The sequence below is a fragment of the Protopterus annectens genome, chromosome 2.part0 (assembly GCF_019279795.1).
Source record: "Protopterus annectens isolate FY-2018-M chromosome 2.part0, PAN1.0, whole genome shotgun sequence".
Lineage (NCBI taxonomy): Eukaryota > Metazoa > Chordata > Ceratodontiformes > Protopteridae > Protopterus > Protopterus annectens.
The window spans coordinates 1,775,202,497-1,775,226,390 of record NC_056728.1 but is presented as its reverse complement, the minus strand read 5'-3'; the positions used below and the strand labels follow the sequence as shown (position 1 = coordinate 1,775,226,390).

At 37.2% G+C, this 23,894-nt stretch overlaps 2 protein-coding genes across 2 annotated transcripts in view; one reads left to right on the top strand and one right to left on the bottom strand.

Moving 5' to 3' along the window:
* The window catches only part of VWA5B1 (von Willebrand factor A domain containing 5B1), a 1,382,556-nt gene that overhangs the window by 927,979 nt on the left and 430,683 nt on the right, over positions 1-23,894 (bottom strand). The window contains exon 7 of the mRNA XM_044060446.1: positions 10,280-10,411. Coding sequence (XP_043916381.1) covers positions 10,280-10,411 — 132 coding nt within the window. The remainder of the gene's footprint in view (positions 1-10,279; positions 10,412-23,894) is intronic.
* Positions 15,804-16,670, top strand: LOC122793620 (SOSS complex subunit B2-like). Its single transcript, XM_044061806.1, has one exon. It carries the CDS (start codon positions 15,804-15,806, stop codon positions 16,449-16,451), a length of 648 nt encoding a protein of 215 aa, XP_043917741.1. The 3' UTR covers positions 16,452-16,670.

Sequence of the window (23,894 nt, the reverse complement as noted above, 5' to 3'; positions counted from 1 at the left end):
TTGATAATTAAGCTGGCTTTTTTATGTCTTGTTCATTAATATTAGCCGAGGATGATTTAGATATTAAGAGGGTCATTAGTGGTCTAAGGATAATTTCATATTTTTGGGGACATTTAGTTTTTCCCTTAAGGCTGTTATATTGTATATATTTAATTTGTATAGATCCCAGACCTTAATGTCTTTATTGGTTGATTTTTAATTTTTAGGTTGGGTTTTAAGTGGATAGGTTGTATGAATTCAAGAGTGGCTGATAAATTGATTGATTTGAGCAGGTTTTGAAAGTTGTGCATCATGTGTTTGAGAAGGGGGTGTAGATTGGTTATGGAGCAGTATTTTAGATCAAGGAAGGGGAGGGATTTCATATTAATCTTGTAAGATTTAATTAGATTAAACCAGATCTTGATCCACTGGGGGGTCCAGAAACCTTGAATTGGATCATAACTGGCAATTTGGATCATTCTTCCAGAGCTTATAATTTTATAGTAATGCTTGAAGTCAGGTAAGCCCAGGTCTCCTTTATCTTTTGAGAGTGAAAGTTTATCATATTTAATTCTAACAGATTTAGGATGTCAGATAAACTTGGGAAGAATTTTTTTCTGCCGTTGTGAAAAATTTGGGGGGGGGGACAGACAGAAAGTCAGTCTTATTGATTAACAAGGGCTGTAATTCACAGAAAACAGCACAGCAGTGTGGCTAGCACTTCTCTGACCTGCTGAGTTATGCTGCTGTATCATTTAATGCATCATTGGCATTCACATTCCAAAAAAGGGTAAATCTTTAGTACCTGGGGATATGCATGAAGATGAACTGAACTGCATAACTGAGCAGTTTTGCAAAGCTCAGCTGAGTACTGCACCAGTACACAGGTACTGACTCCCCACAATTTCAGTGCATGCACTCACACACATGCACACACACACACACACACACACACACACACACACACACACACACACACACACACACACACACACACACACACACACACACACACACACACACACACACACACACACACACAAGTGCACGGATACATGCATGTAAACATAAACATGCACGCACACATATAAATGTGCATGCAAACATACACACACATGAACACACATAAATGTCATATTGCAACTATCTTGGAAGCTTTTGGACAGAAAAGTCTAAGAAAAGCATGGCCATACTACAGATCATGGCTTTGCTGTACACAGCACCCTGAGTGACAGAATACACTGCATGCATACACACAGGCATATGCCTTTGGAAACACTGTGACATTTATACACAAACACACCAAACACATAGACAAAAGCTCATACATGCACAGAAATATACATATACAAAGTTAAGCACGATTCTTAGTTGTAAAACCCCAAATCTCACATAAATGTATTAATAATCTCATACTGTGATTTAGCTTTGAGCAAGAGCTATCTATATGGACATCCTGATCTGACAACAGTTTGGTTAACAACAGGGAAAACTGTGCTCCTCCTGAAAAGTGAACCTGCCAGGTATACTAAGAATATGCTTTCCAGCTATAATATGCAATTCAACAACATGTAAGTTGTATAAAAGAATTGATGCTAATAGTCTCCACAATCACTGAGATAAAAGAATTTATCATGCAAACAGAGCAGTTGGATAATAAAAGAAAATCACATGGAACCAAAATTATATTTTATAAAACAAGTTTTAATGAATAAGTCCAAAAAGGGCCAAATCCTCAGTATGGTAGGGATTGATTACAAAAAAATGACAACATTTTGCACTCCTGTTATCTATACCACACACCATGCATTTTTAAATCATATCACAGTTGCTATAAAAAAGTAGCATACCATTTTACAGCTAAGCCACAAAAAGAAAGAATACTATCCTAAGTGTAAGACACCACAGAGGGATATTCTGTTGTCATTATTTATCCTCTTTACTGTCTTGCATTGTTTTCAAACCCACCAAGCTGTTTTCCTTAAAAGGCCAAGCTTTGGATAACTCAAAAACACAATCCTGTCAAGTGACAAATGACCTCCTTATTCTGGATGGCTAAAGCTCGTTTCACTTGTTAAAAAATGGAAGTATAAGTATGACTGGTTAAAGCCTTCTTACATTACATGAGTGCGGCATTTGGCCTCAGTTTAAATATGCAAAAAGTAATATCTATAGCAGGAAAAACTGGAGCTTTAAAATTATCAGCCTGGGAGGTGAAAGTAAGATAAAAGGAATGCATGAATGATCTATATTAATTTGTCAAGTTACAGAGTCAATGACCTGCAACTCGATGAATAAATACAAGTGAAACTCCCATCTGAGAACCCAGGAAACAAGAGGAACTAACACAGGTTCTGCAGAGGGAGTAAGTGTGTGTGTTACCACTCCATGTCACAACTACAGAACTAAGAATGAGCATGAACATGCATCTGGGGGGCTGTTAGTGCTCATTTCCCTGGGACAACCGACTCCACTTCAGTCATTTGAGCTGGTCAGCTTGCAGTCTGATGAACTGCAGCTCAACCAAACAATTGCCTCCCTATATAAAATTCATTGTAATAGATGGAAGGGAAAATAAGCAAGGAATATTTTAGAAGGGTGAAGCTAATACTGAAATGGCCTTGATATTTAGGAATAAAGTTCAGACTATTTATTAACTTGCCATACCTGTTTTATTTTATAGCCTTGGTGGGGCTGTCAAGCCCCTAAATGTATTAGATCATTTTATTAGAAAAACTAGAAAATGTGCCATGCCTATCATATTATATGTAAAAATAAATGTACAGCAAGACTATATATCCTTCATTCTGAAGGAAGCATGGCCTTCCTTGAAAACTGATGTTATGTAACTTTCCAGCTGTGGGACTGCATTCAGATTTGTTAACAATCTCAGATGCAAACATTGGGGAAGTTCTTGACCATGAAGGAAATAAATCTAGGAGGACATCCATTCTCAGATTAGCAGAAACATCAAGAGTAGAGTGGATATAAAAAAAAAAAGTCAAAAGTAGTAAAGAAACAGGTAGAAATAGAAAGCACTGAAACCAAAAGAAGGAATGCAAACATCATGACCAGACAAAACGAAAACTAGACAGCCCACAATCATAGTGGCAACTCAGAGAAGTTCTGGAACAGCCCACATGCTAATCAGCATATGCTACATAGATGGTTAAGGGTATGCAGCTTTTTGTAGTACATAACTAGAATGGCTGCATATCTTGTGGTTGGCTGTGACACACTCATGGCTAAGACTCAGTTTATTGAAGACACAACCTGACAAGTTCAATACTTTGTAAACTGTGTCTGCATTACAATATATGTAGCTGAGAGGCAGTGGCAACACGAACCACAAAAATTATTGAAAATGAAATAATCAAGTTTGCCATCTAATACCAACTAAAGCAGAACTGTAAAAAGCAGATACTGTAGCGGGAGCAAAAAAATGACTGAAGTAGCACTGTTTACATAGTGCCTGTATTGTTCTGTGTATAATAAGAAAAGTAAATAAGAAAAATATCAAGGCATGAAGAGACAAAATAGAGCAATGAGAAACAAAGATTTCCAGACAGTTTCGGTAGTACTGTGCACAAATTCTAAATGCATTTAATTGTGCTACTCTGTAATCCAATATAAATTACAAAAGACTGAAGCAATAATAGCTTCAAAAACTTTAACTATGACCTCAGATAGGAATGGAATCTATTCCTTGATTACATTAAACTCCCTAAACAACTAGAGAAATTAAAACCTATCAAAATTATAAAAAAAAAAGTTGAGCTATTTGGTATTTCTTTCTCCCCATTTTCAATTTTTAACAGAGGGCCTCATGGTCAGAGAGTTCATGAGATACTGCATAACTTTGGCGAGAAGTGAATGAAACATTAGGTGTTTAATACAGTATCATAGATTTTGATAGTGTTTTGCAGTTTGTTCCAGGACATTTATATGTTTAGTCATTACAAATGATGCTTATTCTGTGTACATTAAGTGATCCAGTCAGTAATAGGATATTCAAAGTTAATCAGTAATAATGTACTGTCTGATTTGAATTGAAAGTCTTGAAATATATTTAGAAAATCGTTGTATTGAGTTGTTGACATGGAGAGAGTACAAATTGCAATAACATCGTAAAAATCTGTATACACTATCAATGACTGCAATAAGATGAATACAGGCAAAATGGCTGTGGTCTAAATTCTTTACAATAAGAGAAACAGACACATGGCTAACACTTGAGCAGAAAGAGTGATGAGTGTGGTGTGGTGTTCTGGAGGATGCCATCTTCCTAAGGGTAGCTAAGATGAAATGACTACATCTCAAGTCTCTCTTGCTGCCTGGTACATTATCTGATCAGGTCTCTGTAGTCTGTTTGATTAATGATCTCAGACATAAGGTGTTTTGGATAACATTCTGCTACTGGGCAACATACATAGACATGTTTGACACCAAACTAAACACCAAGTTTAATTTTTATGGTTCTTTCAGAAAAGGAATCAATATTTTACTAACATGTCCTGTTTGTCTTTCCCACGTTTTATCTGGTCCAAAATGTCAGGTTTTGAATAAATGGAATAGATTTTACTGCATGCAAAAAGCACAGTGGTCCTCCATGACCCACTCATATATTTCTAGTCCTATGTTACATGACTATGTTAGTCAGGTATAGATCTCAGGCATCTTGATTTTCCTGCATAAGCTGGTGGATGATTTGACTAACCACCTCAAGTGACTGTTACTGTGCATGACATCTAAACTGTATGTCAGATAGAAAGATGTTGCCCCCCTTCCCTTCTCCCTTTAGCCTGCCTCCTCAGTGGATATGAACTTTCCTATATGTAAGAATGTCTCTCAGGAGCTTTCATTTTTAGAGCAGATTCTGTAAACTAAAGTTTCTACATTGTGTGCAGCTTTGTGTCATATTCCACAAAAGCATAGTGTCCATGGAAGTAAACAGTGACACCAATTTACAGGTGGTGCCTATGTTCAGTCTATAGATGTCCTTCTGTTTTTTTTCAGAGATGTTAGTGTATCTGATGTGCATTATTTCTGTTTGCAAACAGTCACAAAACTGTATGGTGATGAAAAAGACTGTGTAACAGTCTGAAATATTTTTCTAATGTTTCCTGAAGGCAGACAATGGAAACACTTACCAAAAGATAATTTTGAAATGATTGGCTTGCTGGATTAGCTCCTTCTGCCCTGGCCATGGAAAATTATTTACTTAGTCCAGTGCTCAACCATTCCATTACAGGGTCAGACCAAGCTTGCTGCTTCTTTTACATCCCAATTGCTTATATATTTTGCAGCATCAATTGTTAAACTTTACAGGGAAATGGATCAGCACTGGAGGCCTGTTATCTACAGATGTGATACCTAGACAAAAATACAATGTCAGCTAAGGACCACATGACATACCTAGTCAACCACTTTTCCTACCTACTGAGTAAGATAAATATCCTACTTAACTCTGTTTTTTTTTTCTCTTTCTCCAGTAAAAGAAATATCATGAATCTGTCTCATGTATTCTTGAATTATGTAACTGTTTTTCACACCGTGTTTCCAAACTGTCCTTATGATTAGTTCTCAGCCAAACTCAAGGTCTTATACCTTCCAGTTTTGTAATCCGAATTGTGTTCTTTTGCCATCCAGAGTTTTGTTTTCTATGAATTGTTTACTGGGTATTCTGTCGTACATGTTACTACTTGCAGAAGAAGCCCTCTTAATAAATACATGGAATGTATCCCCTCTTCTCGAACATCTGCATAGGGGTCTCCTACAGAATGAAGGGTTTCTGTCCTAACCTCCTGGAGTAGAAGCATTCTTTCCTGTCAAGAATCTAAAACACTTTACAGATAAGTGCTATTTTCTCACTTTCAGTGTCATCTCTGCCATTCTGGCTGAAAAGCCTGGAGAAGGTTGCGGAGAGAAGCTTCAACAGTGTTTGATGTAGATCAAGTTGAAGACTGCATCATATTTCTGTCTTATATTAGCTAACCTTTGTCTTATTTGAAGGCCTGTAAAATAGATCAGCTTAGAAAAGGGCAGTAGGTTATGCTTAAAAGACAGCAAATTACAATGTTGTGTCCCTTCAAATGGCTTTTACATTTAAAAAGATTGTTGTTGAATCGAGACATAGTAGTCAAAGCTTTTCAAGAGTGAACAGGGAAGCTTTGCAACTACCAAAGTTTAAGACAGGCTTAATGAAGGTGCTCAAACTTTAATCCGAATTAGTTCATTACCCATTCATTCAGAATAGGCTTGGTCACAGAATTGTCCAGGTCTGGGATCAGTATGGAAAAGATAAAGACTGTGGGCAATGGCCCTGCAGAGCATACTTGCAGAACATACTATTTAGTAGATGATTTAGTAAATGACGAAGGATTTTAGCAAGAGAAGTAACATCACAGCAGGGTAAGGAAGCCAGGCACAATCGCTAGCAGTCAAAACTTAGACACTATTTTTAGAGCACTATGTGGTCCGGATTATTAGCCACTCTCTTGTTTTTTTGGGCAGCGAGGAAGGCCAGTTATGAAAGGGATGATGACAACTAGGAATAATTATCCAAAAAGCAAAGAGCAGGAACAGCTAGATGTACTATTGAGAACCACCTGGAGAAATGACATAGGTTTTATACAGAAATGTGAACTGGTATTGAAAATGGTAAAAGATTTCAACTGAAATACATTTCCAAAGTTCTTAATAGTATGAGCAGAGATCATCCCTTGTATGATGTACATGTGTGCTAGTAGCCACAAGTTCATTAAAACTGCATGCAAAATTGTAAATAGAGGAATAACAGGAAGGTAGGGATAGCAGGTTTCAAAATGCTGGGCATCTTGAATTGGACAATAAGGACATTTAGTGGTACAGGTAGGGTGGAGTACCTATAAAGGATGCAGGTTTAGATTACTTCAACCTGTACGTATAGTTGTTACTCAAAATATTGTATGTGCTAAGGTAGTGATAAAAAGGGGGTGGCTAAGAGAGTAGCTGTTAAACAAAGTAATAGGGATTTGGATATGGAATTATCAAAGAATGTAACATACAGCTAGTTTTAGCAGAAAAGAGGATGAATAGGTTGCAATTATTTAAAAGTTTAAAATGCATCCTGAAGAGTCAAAAGTAGAGGGACATGGGGATGTGGAAGCCCCAAAGGCCAAAAAAGACATTTTATTATTTATTTATTTATTTATTTGCATTTGTTTACCAGGATGGTCCAGCTGGGCCAGAAGTGCCCATTTTCAGTGGAGTCCCAGGGAGAAAAGCACCGCATATAAGACATTTCATATACAGTACAGAATTTACATTAATAAAGACATTTAATACATAATGTTGGCAGCTTATACAACATATGAAAAAACAGTACATAAGTAATCATTCCCAAATCAAAGATATTATACATGTAATACTGAATATTATACATGAGAACATTCCATACGAGTAGTTTTTAGCTAACACACTTTATATAGGACACTTCATGCAGTGGGGGCAAAGCAGATAAAGAAATTAATTAGAGGCTAGGTACTTAAACTTTTCACACATTTAGGAGGTGTAACAGCTGAGCGATAGGCTATACGAGTCTGTTGCAGGAATCAACAAAGTCGGTGGACATGCTACAATCTCAGTGCTTACCTAGATGAAAAAATGGTACACCAACCTGCAGCAAATATGATAGAATGGGAGCCTGATGTTAAATAAAGACAGCAAAGTGATCGCATAAAAGACATTACTTACCAGCTTGAAAAATCAGCTGGAGGTGTTTATGCTCCCAATTCTGGCTTGACATCTAATAGTTTTTGGGAAGCCATAGTGGTGAAACTTGCTCTGGCAGCTTGTCCTTTCTGGGCAGGCTGCATGGGTCTCACATTAATTGTTAAAATTAGAATAGAAAGCTGGTGAAATTTGCTGGAGCAGCTTATGCTCTCAATGTAAGTATTTACATTACCCATGATTATGGCTAACCTAGAGAACTCAGAAACAGCTTTCTGCCTGATGACTGGATGAGGTGCAATAGTATTGGGAAGAATAAGTAATAACAAAGCAAATGGAAACAGCTAAACAGCAGCATCTGCTTCCCTAGGTGGGAATTCCACTTTCCATGCATATGACAGCCTGAAATGAATGTTGTGCTCTGTGAGCAATTTAAAACAAATGATGCCAGGAGAGAGTTCCAAGTATCCCAAAATTTATTGTTAGCACTTTCGTTCATTCACAGTCCACAATGAACTTCATCAGGCAAACATTTCCCAAGAACCATCACCGTTATAAAAGCCATTAATTATACAATTAGGAATTCAATTAGTTAAAGAACCTTGATGTAAAGTTGCAGTTCTGTTATTATAAAACCATACATTATTTTTGTAAAATTTCTGTAAAAACAACTTCTGTCCTTTATAAAACCACAACTAAGCATTAAAATTGGGGACAATCATAGAAAGACTTTTTGGACCCATGTGCTCATCTTATTTTGAACAAATATTACTAACTTCATGCACATCAGTATATGTTAAAATATTATCTCGCCAGAGATTTTAACTTCAGCATACATTTAATAGTGCAATATTCGTTAAGCCCTGGTGGGGCATTAGCATTCGTCCTTAACTGCCACAACAATTCAGATTCTTCTAGTTTTAGCTCCCATGGCCCTCCCCTAATGTTCTTACTAACCTGCTCAATGATAGTAAAAACAAACATATGTGTGGGGTTAATAGCTATTTGCTTGGCTAATGTGTTTGTTGAACTTCCTTTATTAATGTGCTATAGATGTTCATAAACCCTTTGTTTGAAAGCCCTCTCAGTTTTGCCTATATAATAACCACCACATTGTTGGCACATTGCAAGGTAGACAATACTAGCTGTTTCACAATTAAATTTTTCTATGATTTTATACTTTATGTCATGGATGCTAAACTCGTTGCCCACTCTTATATGTTTACAATAACCACACCATCCACAATTTTTCATACCCCAATGGTAATAGTTCACTAGGTGGTGTCTTTCTAAAATATTTTTTATATTAGGGCCTTTTTTGTATATTATATGTGGCCTTTCACCTAATCTTCTAGATATGGCATTGTCTCCCCTAATGAATGTCCAATCTTTAACCAAAATGTTTCTTATTTTGAGGGCATCCATTGAAAACATCGTAAGGAAACTCAGGGTGAATTTGGTATCAGAATTTAAATCAGCCTTAGGCCTTCTTTGTGAAATGGTATCTAAGTGATCTTCCCTATGTTCCTTCCAGAGTATGGGTTGAAAATGCCCTGTGTTCCTCTTTCTACTGACTTCTTCCATTAATTGTTCAAATAATTGGGTTGGATACCCTCTTTTTGAAAACATGCTTCTTAAGTTGTTACACTCAAGGTAGAAGTCAAAAGAGTCAAAGATTGAAGGGCCAGGAGAAGCAGAGGTCTCTGCAAGGCCATGAAGAATGCCTGCTACCTCATTGCCTGCTCATGTGAATGTCTGTAGTAGATATGAAAGGATGAGGAAACTAATTCAAGGCAAAACCAGCACAATGACTGTAAGGGAGGTGGCAGCCTACAATCTCAGGTTGTGCTTGATGTCTCCCAGCCTTTGGTTAAAATGGAATGGTGAAATTTGCTTGGGCAGGTCATGTTTCCTTGAGAGTCTCTCAGAGAAGGCATTATACCCCCAAGGGGCATGGTTAAGCTGGGCAACTACAGAAAGACTTGAGAGCTGGTGAATGTAAGAGATGCACTAGGATGGAATGATCATGTGCTTCCATAAGGAGGGTAGTAATAATAAAGTAAATGGAAACAGCTGAGAAGCAGCTAACTCACCTCAGTGCATGGATTATTCCTCCCACAAGTATGGCAGCAGCTGTTATCTTATAGGAACAGTTTATTCTCCCCAGGATTAGCTTGAAAAATGGAACTTCAATTAACGGATTATGAGAATCAGGGTTGTCACTGACATAAATGATGTAAAAATGTTGACTTCACTGGATGGTCCTAATAAATTATTGGTAAAATGCACATAAAAGTGTATGTGACATAGGTTTTAATAATGGTTTTGAGCTTGTTACAGTGTACATACAAGCTTGTCTCTCAGTTTCATCTTTTTTCATTATAACCAAATTATAATCCAGTTCATTTCATATGGAAATGAATAGGAACCAAACTATAGCTGGTATACCTGACCATAAAATATCTAGTCAGACACAAGTCTGGTGTACATATGTGTATGTATTTGTCGGGGAGGAACATATGACAGTAAAGCTTTCAGAAGTTTTTAAGAAACAATATTATTAGCAGTTTCTTTAATACCATATACTCACCACTAGGGTGTATGATGATTTCCACGGGTCTATCATAGGTGTGTCTATTGGCCAGTGTTATCATAATGCTTGTTGCAGAATAGGCTGACGGATCTGCATCTGCCCGAATTTCATGAGTTGGACTCTCAACACCTATGACAAAAGACAGTACAAGTTAGCACAACATTAAAAGTATTATAAATTCAGTTTAATCTCTATGACTGGCCATCTGGAAGAGCTGCCTGTGAGCTATCCAGTATGCATAATACTTCAATAAAATGTTAAAAGTTCTAATGCAAGTATTTAAATTGGAATTTGCTATTTTATTATTTCATGTTTGTTGACAACTAGCAACACTTCCTAGATTATGTGTGCTGCTTTATTATGGTTTAGTTGAAGGCTGACCACAGATGATTTGACTGTCCATAAGTTTTTCTGCAATAGCTGTAAAACATTTAACCAGCTTGACACTGTCATAGCTTGATACATCACCAGTAGCCAGACTTTTACTATTAATCATATCAGCTTTTGAATATAAGAAAAACATACCATCAGCATTACAAGTTGGAAATTTCATCACAAAATCTTTTGGCATCATCTTAACAGTGAATGCCAACTGTATCAAAAGAATGTGACTTGTAATTTTGACAACTGTTAACTATAAAAGTATGTTTTTGCATTTGTCTAAATATTTATTCTAGCATGTCCTAGTCTTCTACAAGTTGTATGCAGCTGTGCCTCTGTTTCAGGTAAAAGAGGTACACATAAGTAATAGGTCAGCAGTGATTTACACATTTTGATTTGGGCACAATGGCAGTGTTTTATCTGTCACTGCTGAGAAAGACATTAGAGTAACAACACATTTTTAGAGTATTAATTACCTGATATGCATGACTAACTTGTTAGACATTAGTGCAAAGACCACTCATATATTTTCCTAGAATGGATTATCATCATACATGACCAGTAAATATGTAGTGCAGATGTTTGCAGATTCCCAATTTCCTCTAAAAAAATAATTTTATTAACTAATTAAACAAACAGGAAATAAAGGTCTGTCAATAAATCAGGTACCGCCAAATCATACATTCCTTCTTTATGTCAGATAGTGCTTTTAGCACACTTTGATTCTGCTGGAAACATGGAAGCTAGAGACATAACAACGTGGAAAGGCCTACAACTAGAAAGGAAAAAAATTAATTTGCTAGCTAAAGAAACCAAATGGGCAAAAGTGACTCTTTTTGAGCTAACCTCCATTCATTGGTAATTCATTAATTAACCTCCACAAAATTAAATCTATTAAGTGCTAATAATGCTTATCAATGCTCAAAACCTTAACCCTCTGCATTAAACTACCATAGCAGACAACAAAAGCACCTAAAGTAGACCTCAAACCTAGTTAGCATGGAAAACTTTTAAAGACTGAGCAAAATATGTCACAAGCCTAAGATGCTAAAAAAGATTACGCTAACGAGATGAGAACAAATACATAATATTCATTGCAGTTCAAGCAATCTTGACTAAATGTTTAAAGGTGACAGGAATATGCAAAAGCTTCAAAAATACTGTTAAAACAGACATCAATGATGCATAAGAGTTGTTGTCTGATGTGCCTTTTTTTTGGTATAGTAGAATATAAAGTGAGTTTATAAGTAGTTTAGACAGTTTCTTTGACTGAAAAGAATGAAGCTACTGGAGAATGTTTATGAAATAAGTACATTGTGTGAGCTATCCTCATGAAAATATAAGCAACAAATACATCATATTTAGAAAGACAGTGGGAGTCTCCAAACTGCTGTGGTAATTATAGAGCTGAAAAAGAAGTAAAAACTCAAAAGACCAAATACACTCAAAGATCAAGTGTTAGAATGTTATCAAATCAGTCTCACCCTACCCAAATATCTTAAAATATCTCTTTCAATAATGTCAGGGACTTAGAAGAAGGTCTCATAACTGGATGGCTTTACAGCCCCACTCAGTGAGGGCTATGCGTAGGTGCTCATCCAACTGTCAAGCCAGAATTTGAAGAAAGCCAGTATGTTACATTGTTTAATATGCAACGGGAGATTGATCCATAGGCAAAGCATTCTTTAGGTGAACAACCTAACTTTCCAAGAGGACTTAGGTTAGAATAAAGGTTAAGACCTTTTGAGTGAGTCTTTTAATATTATCAGCATTTCTGAGTTGAATGAAGTAGGTAAGAAAGCAATCATCAAATAGGCGACAGTATGAGATAATGAAGATGAGAGGGTTTTTAGTCTCACTAGGTAGCTACGAGAACTTTGTCCTATTATTTTTAGTTAGAAAATGTTGCTGTCTTTCTAGTTGGGCAAGGTGTGTGACTGTTACATTCTAAACTCTGTACTGTATGCTATGAATGGCTAAATGAGGGATAACTAGAGGGGGGATTATGACATCCTTAAAGACTTAAAGGATATACCTTTGGTATTCAAGTGAGCACTGCATATGGAAGGATTTCCTAACTACAAATGATAAAGGATGATCAAACAATAGTTCATTGTTCATAATGGTACCTGCATCTGTAATAAGCCAGTCCTAAGTGGAGTCACATTTATGATGATAGATTTGTTTCCCAAAGGCAACTGTACTACATTTTTTGGCATTAAGCTTAGTCAGTAAACCAAATGTTGGTTCTGACAAGGCCAGCTTGTTAACAAATAACAACAAAAGCCACATTGGAGACAATACAGCCATCACCCAAAGGGAACCAGATAAATAATTTTTAATAGTTAAGTGCTTTCATCTGATAAAACAGACAGAATTGAGTGCATAAAAGTTAATTTGCTGTACATATTACTTTAAAACATCACCTCACCATATATGCTTTCAGATACTAGAAATAATCAAACTGATGAGCAGTCAAACTAAAGGCATTAATAATATGTTCTAGATTCTTTTCTAAAACCAAGCAAGTGTTTGTTAAGTGAATTAAATACAAATATCAAAGTTTAACTGCATGAAACATTTAACATACTTCTGGTAGATATGTGGCCATTTAAACTGGGGATGGAGCAAACCAAATATGCAATATCTTACCCAAGAAAACCTTATAACTCCTACTCAACATGGCTTCAGACCCAGACATAGTACTACCACAGCACTCTTATCCTTTCTCAATACTGTCTCTCTTGCCAGGGATGACCACAGACTGGTTTCATCCCTATTCCTGGATCTGTCTAAAGCATTTGATACAGTTTCTCACCCTCTACTATTGAACAAATTACACAAACTTAACTTCTCCCCTGATACAGTCTCATGGTTCTCCAGCTACCTCTCTGATATATCCCAATCAGTAAAATAGCAATCAGCACTTTTGCCACCTCTCTCAGTCAAAATGGGTGTGCCACAAGGATCTATCTTAGGGCCTCTACTCTTTAATAATTTCACTAACCAACTCCATTCCTCCTGTCCCCAGTCTTCACTAGTTCAATACGCTGATGATTCGACTGTTACTACAATTGTCAACTCTCCTTCTGAAATCAATTCTGCCACCCAAACAGCCTTTAACTCAGCTGAAACATGGTTCACTGATAACCAACTCATACTCAACCCTAAAAAAAACTGCTACTCTTCCTCCCTAAAAACCATGCTAATATCAAACCAACTTTTATTATGTTATCCCTAAACAACACTCCCATACAAGTAGAACCCAGCACCAAACTATTAGGAATAACCATTGATGACCAACTGAAATTCGACTTACATGTCAATAATTGTATCAAAAAGACTCACCAAAAACACAGACTGCTCTTCAGATCAAAAAAATTCCTCTACCCTGAAGCCAAGATTACTCTCTCCCATTCATACCTCCTACCCAGTCTTACATATGGCTCCCAGATCCTTATTAATCTCAGCTCTACCCTCCTCGCTAAACTCAAAAACACCTACAATAAAGTTGCTCGTTTCGCAGCTCAACAAACCTACAAATCCCATCATTGCATCTCTCTAAAACGTATAAACTGGTTAGAATTACCTCACCAACTTTTATTCTCACAGCTCTCCATTATTCACTCCATCCTATACCAACCATCTTACTGTCCAAAGCTTGCTCCTCTCATCTCCTACTACTCTTCCTCCTGCCAACTAAGAAGCTCTGACCAAAATTTGCTCCAGATCTATAAACCCAAAACTAAACTCGTATGTAACATCTTTAATTTCCATCCATCCATGTCCTGGAATAAACTGCCTCAAGAGATTAGAACCCTTACCAATCCAAAACTATTCAAAGCAGCTATCAAGGAACACCTCAGAAGTCACTGGTCCTGCTACTGCATACAGCCACCATAAACTTCTTTGTCTCTCTAGCCTCTGTCCTCTGCCCTCTTTTCTGCCCTCTTCTCATCCCTCAATCCAACATTTTCCTATATCACAGTCTCTCTTCTTAACCCGCCTGTTTTTTTCCTCATCATGTGTACATTCATATCTTTAAACTAATACAAGCTATATAATTACTCGTATTACTATCTGTTTATGCTAAACTCATTTCCAGGGACGTCGGGAGGCATATGCACTGTACTGATTTCAGTACAACTTTTTTTAAAAGGGGGTAGCTTTTTGAAAAAAAAATGTACATATTTTAATGGGTGTTGGCTCCTTTAAGGAGCATACCAGCCAGTCGGAAGTGAGCTCACATCATGTCCGGCTGGCTGCGAGCGGGAAACAATCACTGAGTTGGTGTAGTTTGGAATTGCAAGGCAAGTAACATTCGCAAATGGATTATCGGAATTCGGAAAGCAAGTTCACAAATGGAAGGTGTGTGTGGATTATCAGAAGGCAAGTTCACAAATGGAAGGTGTGTGCATGTGTGTGTATGTGTGTATATATAGCAAACAAAATTGTTTACACTTCATAGCTATGATTTAGACCATCTGCTATGATTTAGACCACTCCAGTGACCCTTATCAATGGTCTTGATCATCCTTTACAGATAGAGCTATTACAGCTGCAGTCTGTAATATTCAATTGCACTCCCTGTGAATATCATATTCAAGGCGTTATGATTGCATCCTATAATGTGTAGCAGTTTGGTGTTGGTATTTTTGAGCTAAACAAAAAGCACCCTACAGAGACCAATTCATTGTGCCATTTAAGTGATCGTATGTTAGAGATTTGGCTGTAAAAAGCCATAGTAAACGCAATCCTAACATGAATGTTTGGTAGTCACCTGGTGGTTCGGCGAAAGAACGCCAATTACAAAAAGGCAGGCAGAGGTTGCGCTTTACGAATAGCTATACCAAGGGATTTAACCCCCTTAATTGCTTCGCAAAAGTTAATACACCATATTTGGTAGAACATGTGAAAACATTGACTACTATATGAAGTCAAATACAAACTTCCTTGTTCGTTAGTGACAGGAAAGTCTTGTGTAGTAGAGAACCATAATCTTCGCAGTCGAATTTTAGGAAGGGAATCCATAAGCTCATAAACCAGACTGTTAGGCTGTGCAGGAATTGTTTAGTGTTCGCTTTGACTAAAAGTAGTGTTGCTAAATGAGATGCTGTTTTTCTAACTTATGTACCTCGAGATGAACGGTGCGAACGATTCATGTGTCTGTGTTAAAGACATTAAGCCTGGACTGAAAAATTTAAATGTCGTCTTTATTCTGGAAATTGGTCGTGTTACTAAAACAAAAGATGGACATGAAGTGAGAGCGTGCAAAGTGGCAGACAAGACCGGCAGTATCACGATCTCGGTTTGGGACGAAATGGGAAGTTTAATACAGCCAGGGGACATCATCCGTTTGACAAAGGGGTATGCTTCTATGTGGAAAGGCTGCTTAACACTTTATACAGGAAGGGGAGGTGATCTTCAGAAAATTGGGGAGTTCTGTATGGTATTTTCTGAAGTGCCAAACTTTAGTGAACCCAACCCCGAGTTGATCAACCAGTGTGTCCAGCAAAACAAAGTTCCACAGGGTGAACAGAGAAGCAACTCTCCTCCAGCAGGTACAGTTCCTCAGACTGGTAATGGAAATGGTACACAGAACACTGGAAATAATGGACCTCCTAACAATCATTCCCAACAAGAGAACTCTTACTCTGATCTTACAAGAGTAAATGGCCATGGTCCACTAAATCGTGTTAAACCAGGGCCAAATGTTACAAACCCCTCACAGCAGTCTGTGGCAACAATTAACAATGGCAGGGATCCACGACGAGTATCCAGAAGATGACCTTCACCCTTGACCACCTTTATGAAACTACAAGCCTACTTGAATATAATTGCACTTTTAATTTATAACAGACTGAAAGTTGACTAAAAGCATTTTTTATGTGGGTATTTTCTTGCAGCTGGGTGGTTGCAATTGCATTTGTTCAGTTCTTTCATTTGACAGCTCAGTTTTCTCGTAGCAGAGTTGCTACTGCAGGAGTCCAGTTAAGTGGTTGATCAGAGATAATAAAGAAAAAAGGAAACTAAAAAAAAAGGGTTGGGAGGGGGCCTAATGGTTAAGTTGTTTGCCTTATAAACACAAGGTGCAGGGTTTGAGTCTCACAAGGGATAACTGACTAAGCTTAAAATGGCTCACAAGGGCAGTTAGCTTAGTACTAATCTAATCTATGAACCTATGAACTTCTTTGTGTGTGTGTGTGTGTGTGTGTGTGTGTGTGTGTGTGTGTGTGTGTGTATGCCCCCACATACTACACCTGCTGGCTATAAGTGTTCAGGCTCAAATCCTGTACCTTTGCTTCAGGGTAAGAACAGCCTAAAGTCCCTAACCACCACCATTTCTGAACTTTGTTCAGATTTGCTTTTCTAATGGTTGTGAGCTATGGTGAGAACTGAAATTGTATTTCTCGCATTATTGTTTTTGATGTTTGTCCAGGTTTTTTGTGCTAATGTGTGAAGTGAGAACTGAATTTGTATTCCCTCATTATTGGCTTTGTTTGTCCAGGTTTTTTGTGCTATGAGGTTGAGAGCTATCTAAATGATGGCCATTAAGTTTGTCTTCCTATTTTTCAAACTGCTGATTTAGCATTGTGGTATGTTGCACTGACTATGGTGTATATGGTTCTGGGTTCAAGACATGCATGGTGATAAACACAGCGTTTTATTCTAGCAACTTTTCAAAATTATACAAGCAATGTTTAAAATGTGTCCCTGTTTTTTGGGCTTTTGTCCCCCCCCCTCAATAAATGTTGACTTTTTCCAGATTTCTGAGTGTCAACATTTTACAAGGAGCTGAGAGCTGCAGGGGAACTTAAGTTTAGTGCTGCTGATGCAGAATTGGATTATACTGTTAATAGCACAACAGGTAGTGTACTTGCTTTTGATGCAGAAGGCTATAGGTTCTTCTCCCACAGTAGGTAGATGCGTTACTGAAACTGTACTGTATTGTAAAGGGGGGTGGATGCTGTAGTCTGTTTTGGCAAAGGTATCTAGTAGTAACTATGAACCTGTTATCAGTTTACCATCCATTTCCTATTGCAATATTACTAGTGTATCATTGTTTTTAATGCAACATAGGCAATTTATTCCTAAAGGGCAACAGGCACATTATTTGTAGATGAAACCATGAAATATAAAGTTGTTAGCAGCAGCCTCTTCATTAGTTACAGATTTCTCTAATGTGGAATTATGTAGATGGCTTTTACTAGTTCAGAGATTGTGCATATTTACTGATACTGGTGGACTGTAGAAGTTTGAGTAGACTTTTATGATGGAAGGTGTATCAAAGAGCACATGTATGTTTCATGTGCAAGAGGCCTACGATTTGAAAACAGCCCAAAGTTAATCTTTATCTGCCACTGGCAAAATGTATTTTCTTTGAATGTGGGTTTCAATGCCGTTTCAATGAATGAGTTTCAAGGGCAGAGAAGTTTTAATGCTAAGTCTAGTTTCATTGTGAGACTGCATTGCTTTGTTTAGCAGATATTTATTGGTGTTCGTGCTGTAAAATGCAAAATAAAACCTTTTCTGGCAAATCATTTAGGAATGAAGTCACTAAATAATGACCGACGTTAAGTTTCAGACATCATAGTCTTCAGAAAAATGCATGCTAAAGCAAGACCTGATATTCTAGCAACTGTCAAGTTTATACAAGGTCAATGTTTTGTACTTTGCATGTTCCTCCAATATATTTGGCCTTCTCCAGATTTCCTGCATTAAGAGGTTGAGAGGTATGTGCAAATCGCTTTATAGAATTAGGAATATCCAAACCTCACAACTGTCCCCAATTTTGGCTCAAAATGTTGCTCTCCCCTTAATAATCTCTCCGCAAAATAGCAATTTTGGAAGAAAACGTGGGGGGTTTACTTTACTTTTATAAATAACTGTAATGAGCAGAGTTATACATTACTTTTATTTCAGAAATGCATGTAGATTCTCTAATTTTGTCAGCTGCTCTAAGTTAACTGTGCTCATATTAAAATGGTGTCCCTTCTTTGACAGGTTCCCAGCTGTATTGTCTGGCAATTTTATATTTTTGCATCACATTTTTGGTCCGTTTTTCATAAAATTGCAGTTTTCTGACAAATTAGTGGCAAATTGTTAAAGACTGAAGTTAGAAAATAATGGCAGACATTTGAGTTTCAGATTTCATACCTTTCAGAAAATTCATACTAATGCAAAATCTACTATTCTATTATCTTTTCTAAGTTTATAAGAGCAATATTTAAAAAAAAAAAATGTCCTTATTTTTGGGCCTTTGCCTCAGGTTTATTTATGAGTTTGCTGCTGTAAGAAGTTGAGAGGTGTGTGTGTGTGTGTGTGTGTGTGTGTGTGTGTGTGTGTGTGTGTGTGTGTGTGTGTGTGTGTGTGTGTGTGTGTGGTAGGTAGCATACCTCTCAACTGTCCAAATTTTGCAGAATGTCCAGATTTTTGCCCCATATTTTTGTCTGTTCCTCATAAATTTTGTGATTTTCTAGAAAATCATTGAAGGCTGAAGTTGCTAAATAATGACAGACATTTGTTTCAGACTTCATGTCCTTTAGAAACATTCATACTAGCACAAATCCTGTTATTCTAGCAACTTTCTCATACTAGCACAAATCCTGTTATTCTAGCAACTTTCTAAGTTCACAAGAGCATTATTTAATATCTGTCCCTGTTTATTTTAGGCTTTGTCCATATTTCTTGCACTAAGAGGTGGGTAGGGGTGTGTGTGTGAATGAAACATCCTAGTTAGTGGTAGCAGGTGGTTAGTAATTTAGTCAAGCTCAAAACCTGTACCTTAGTTACAGAAAACAAAAGCATAAATTCTCTACCCCAACTACCATGCTGCATTTTTCAAAGAACTGACATTTCAGGTTAATTTTCAATTCAAGGAACCGAGTTTGAGTGAATATATTACTGAAGAGGCATTACAGCGAATGCCTCTTCATCGACACTAAAAGAGCGAACCGTGAATTACGAGAATGGCCGTAGCTTGGCTGGGGAGGGGGGTAGCGGTTTGAGAGCTGTGAGTACAAATTTGAAAATCCTAGCTACACCCCTGCTCATTTCTATCCCTTTTTTACATCCTCTCTCCCCTCTTTTATCACACTTAAAAGCATCTGCATCTTCCCTACTCATCTCTTAATCTGTTTGTGGTACCTACTATATTATGCCTTGAATAATATGACTATCTAATAAATGCTGAAACATGACTGTATCACAGCTGTTTAGACTGAATTGCTTATCTTTTTGTTTGAACTGAATTGAATTATATTTAAATTTTTTTCATGTACTTTGATGGAGCTTTTCTCCCTGGGTCTCTGCTGAAAAAAGGCTTCCAGCCCAGTCAGACTAACCCAGTCAACAAATGTAAAATAAAATAAAATAAAAAACTCAAATTGCTAGAGGAGCTCTATATATTAATATTTAGCTCCTATGGTTCCCTCCATGGACTAGTTTGTACATCTTCCAGACCTAATATATATTTTTCAAATTCTTGCAAGAAACAAAATGTTTGTAAAAAGCATCTTTTTCGTCTTTCTTCAGAATGTCATAGCTTTGCTCACATATCCATTTTCTTGAGAACCATCTTAGAGAATATGAGTGCCTATGGGGGGTCAATAGCAGAAAAGATTTTTACAGTCATTGACAAACCTGATTAGCCATAGAGTTTTGACATCTGCTTTCACACTAGAGAAGTAGATGTCAAACAGGAGGAGACACATGACAGATCCATGTAGGATACCGTTAATCACATGCCTTTTAGATGAGAAGATACCACCAGCTTTTACTGTGTGTGTTTGATCTGAGAACCAGTTTGCAACCTAATGGATGACATATAGGTTTATGTTTAGACAGGTGAGTTTGTCAAAAATGTCTATATGAGGAATTATACTGAAGGCTTTAGCAATGTCCATATAAGCAGTATGAACAGAATGATCTTTGTCAATGACAACTGTTGCATTTTCAAAGAAATTAACCAGATTAACTAAACAAGAGCTACCTTTTTCTAAAGACAGTTTGATAAGGTTTGAGGATTTCTAGGTCTCCAATTTTGTTGTTTATTAAGCTGACCAAAGTATATTCTATGACTTTTCAAATGGTGCTGGTAGGGGTAATAGGATGATAGTTGCCACTGTCTTTGGCAGAGCCACCCTTGTTGACTGACACCACAAGAGTCATACATCAGATGCCAGGCGCATACACTGTGGGGATATTAAGGCTGACAATGTTTAGAGGTTTAGCAGTGCTTCTCTTGGAAGACTGTCTGGACCTATAAAGCTATTGTTACTGGTTTGGAAAAAACTTCTAGAATCTGGTTTATAGTTAATTTTGGAGGAAGGAGAGTTTAATCATTCAATGGAAGAAACATAGAGTGAATGAGATGGGTGAAACTGGAAATTAATGTGTCTGACAGAATGTTGGATATAGTTTCTGATTCAGAAATAGTAACAGCTTTCACTTAGAATCCAATGCAGTGTTGTGTTACTTTTAATATTCCCTAATCTAGTTAAAAATACCGTATGCTTATATTTGGAGTAAGTGGACACTTTCAGGTCATATCCTTACTAAGTCTTCCTAGTGGTATGCTTGAGTTTTTTGCTGGCCAGACTAAGTACATTCTATTGGTGGGGAATCTTTTACAACATGTGAGTAAAAGTATTTTAGTTCTTGTTATAGAGTTTGTTTATTTAGGCCTTCTACCATAATGGTGTATTTTGGAATTTCCCATTATACCTGTACCAAATAGGGATGGAGTTCTCTGTACACTAGTTTAGGTTGGCTTTGGAGAAATTCTCTGAATATGGAAGAGTTACTGGACTGGGTGATGCTAGTTTCAAAGAAGATGACAGTTTGGTAGTCAAATGCAATTAAGGAGGGAATGAGTTAGTAGGTGTGCACAAAATTGACTGCAGAGCACCAAAGATGTGTAAACAACCTACAGTGGTTTGTGAGAATAACAATTTACATTCTCCTATTAAGGTCAGTAGAGAAAATTGATTCTACCATTTTTTTTAGACGATACACATAAGTTTTGCTTCTCCACTGATCTGAAAGACTTAAGGAGTGGAATCAGTGAACAAAATGAAAAAGAATTTGTGGCAAATCTCCTAGAAGAGAGTGTTTTTTAGAGATCAAGGGAAGGGGAGAAGCTAGAGGATCATTTTGTGACAAAATCATAGGCCTGTTCTTCAGTGATACTCCAGGCTTCTGTCAATGAGGTGATTGTCGAAGGTATGTGTAAAATTATTGAATTTGACAATTTTAAAATTTTCAGTTACAATCATAAACAGGTCATGCCTGCATATCACAGGTTAAGAAAGGGATCACCTTTGTCCTGGCCAGGTGGATGAAACGCAAAGGGGTTCTTCCAGATTTAAAACTTTTTACTAGGAAAACTAACCTAGTGACTTGTTTCCACTTGAATGATGGAGGTAGAAATAAAACCAAAACCAAAAATGATAATTCTAGTCCTAAGAGTTTGGTACTCGGTTGCACCTTCTACAATCTGCCTTTGCACACTGTAGTGGCTTGCCTTCAAAAATGTATGGAGTGATCTCAGAAATAACTTTAAAAAATCACCAAAGAAGGAACTTTTTCAACTTAAACAATGATGAGGGATTTATTTGTTGAATGAAGTTTTAGGTTTATGAAACCGGATGGTGGTGGGGAGGAGGGTATGGTCATTATGGACCAATCCAGCCGTGTCAACAGGATGTATGATATTCTTCAAAATGAGAACAATATCAAAGTGTGTTTAGGAATGAGATTTTTGTAGCCTACAGTAAAAATGATCTCTATTTGAGAGACTTGTAGATTGATGATATTATTGACACAGGGACATTTGATTTTTTCCAGTGTTTCTAGTCCTCTCATACCAACAATATTTGGCATTCTGAAGACACTTAAAAATTTAGAGGACCCTCCCCTATGTATGATCATGTCAGCAGAGGGTTCTGAAGTGCAACCTCTGGCCATCTACATTGGCCACGTCACCAAGGGAAATCTGAACAAGCACAGTCCTTTGCTGAAGGACTCCTGACACTTTTTGGATTGGTTAAAGGGATCGCAATTTCAAGGGGAATGTTTATTTGTGAGTATTGACATAAAGGACCTTTTTTCTATCATTCCTCATCAAGTGGGGGAAAGGTGGTGTGTTGACTAGTTAGTACAAGAAGTTTTTTTTTCCAGTTTGAGTATTAAGCTGACTGAACATTTTTGAGCGTGTGCTTGAATAGAATTATATATTTTTGAAGGTAAGTTTTACCATCTGTTAAGCGGGGTTGCAATATGAGTTTTTTTTCCTTATTATTCAGTGTTACCTGCCACACTAGATTATGTAGGACAGTGACCAACAGTTGTATGGTTTTGCTTATTTAGAAGGGGTGCAGGCACAGGTAATATCTGTAAGGATTTGGTCAACTTATCAGCTCTGATAAGAACTTAAGACTATTTGATCTAGGGAGTAAGTATTGTAAAGAACAAGAACTACATGATATAGCTATTACTTGGTGCATAATATTTCCATTTAATGGATGGGTATTTAAGGTCACACAGGTTTAATATACTGGGATTAATAGGAACAGAACTCATCTTATTGGGGTAGCTATCATGGTCATTAGGATAGAATGAGAGGGATCCGTAATTGGCAGTAATGTGGTAACTGTCTTTATTTAGTGTGACTACGATGTGCAGAAGTTTCAAATCGGTATGTCATGAGAGATTTGAATTGAGGCAATGGAGGAGCTGATAAATATAATTAAATATAAATACTCAGAAGTATACCTAGCTCAATCAGCACCCTGGGCTTATGCCACAAGCCAGCACCCCACCCCATCAGCTGTTAAAGTAAAGAGCAAAAAAAAAATTGTAGAGCTCAAGTTATTGCAGTTACATCCATGCCCTGCCAGTTAGCTCTTCCGCTGAAGAGAAAAAAAAACATATACACCCAGAGAGAGAGAGAAAGAGAGAAACAATATTTTTGAGGGAAATGCTCAAAAATTGACAGCTCTTTGGTCAACATGCTTTGGTTGACAGAAACAGATAGTTGACAGTATGCAAGATCATAAATCTCCACATAGGGGAATATGTCCTGTCTATGGGGACTGTGTGATTCCTTGATTAGTATATGCAATTAGCAGGGAGTGGTGGGGTGCATCCCCTGCTTGTGCAGTGCAAGGAAGCTTGCCCCCCCCCCCCACAAACACTTGCTCTTTATTTTGTATGTTCCTAGGTTAACCCT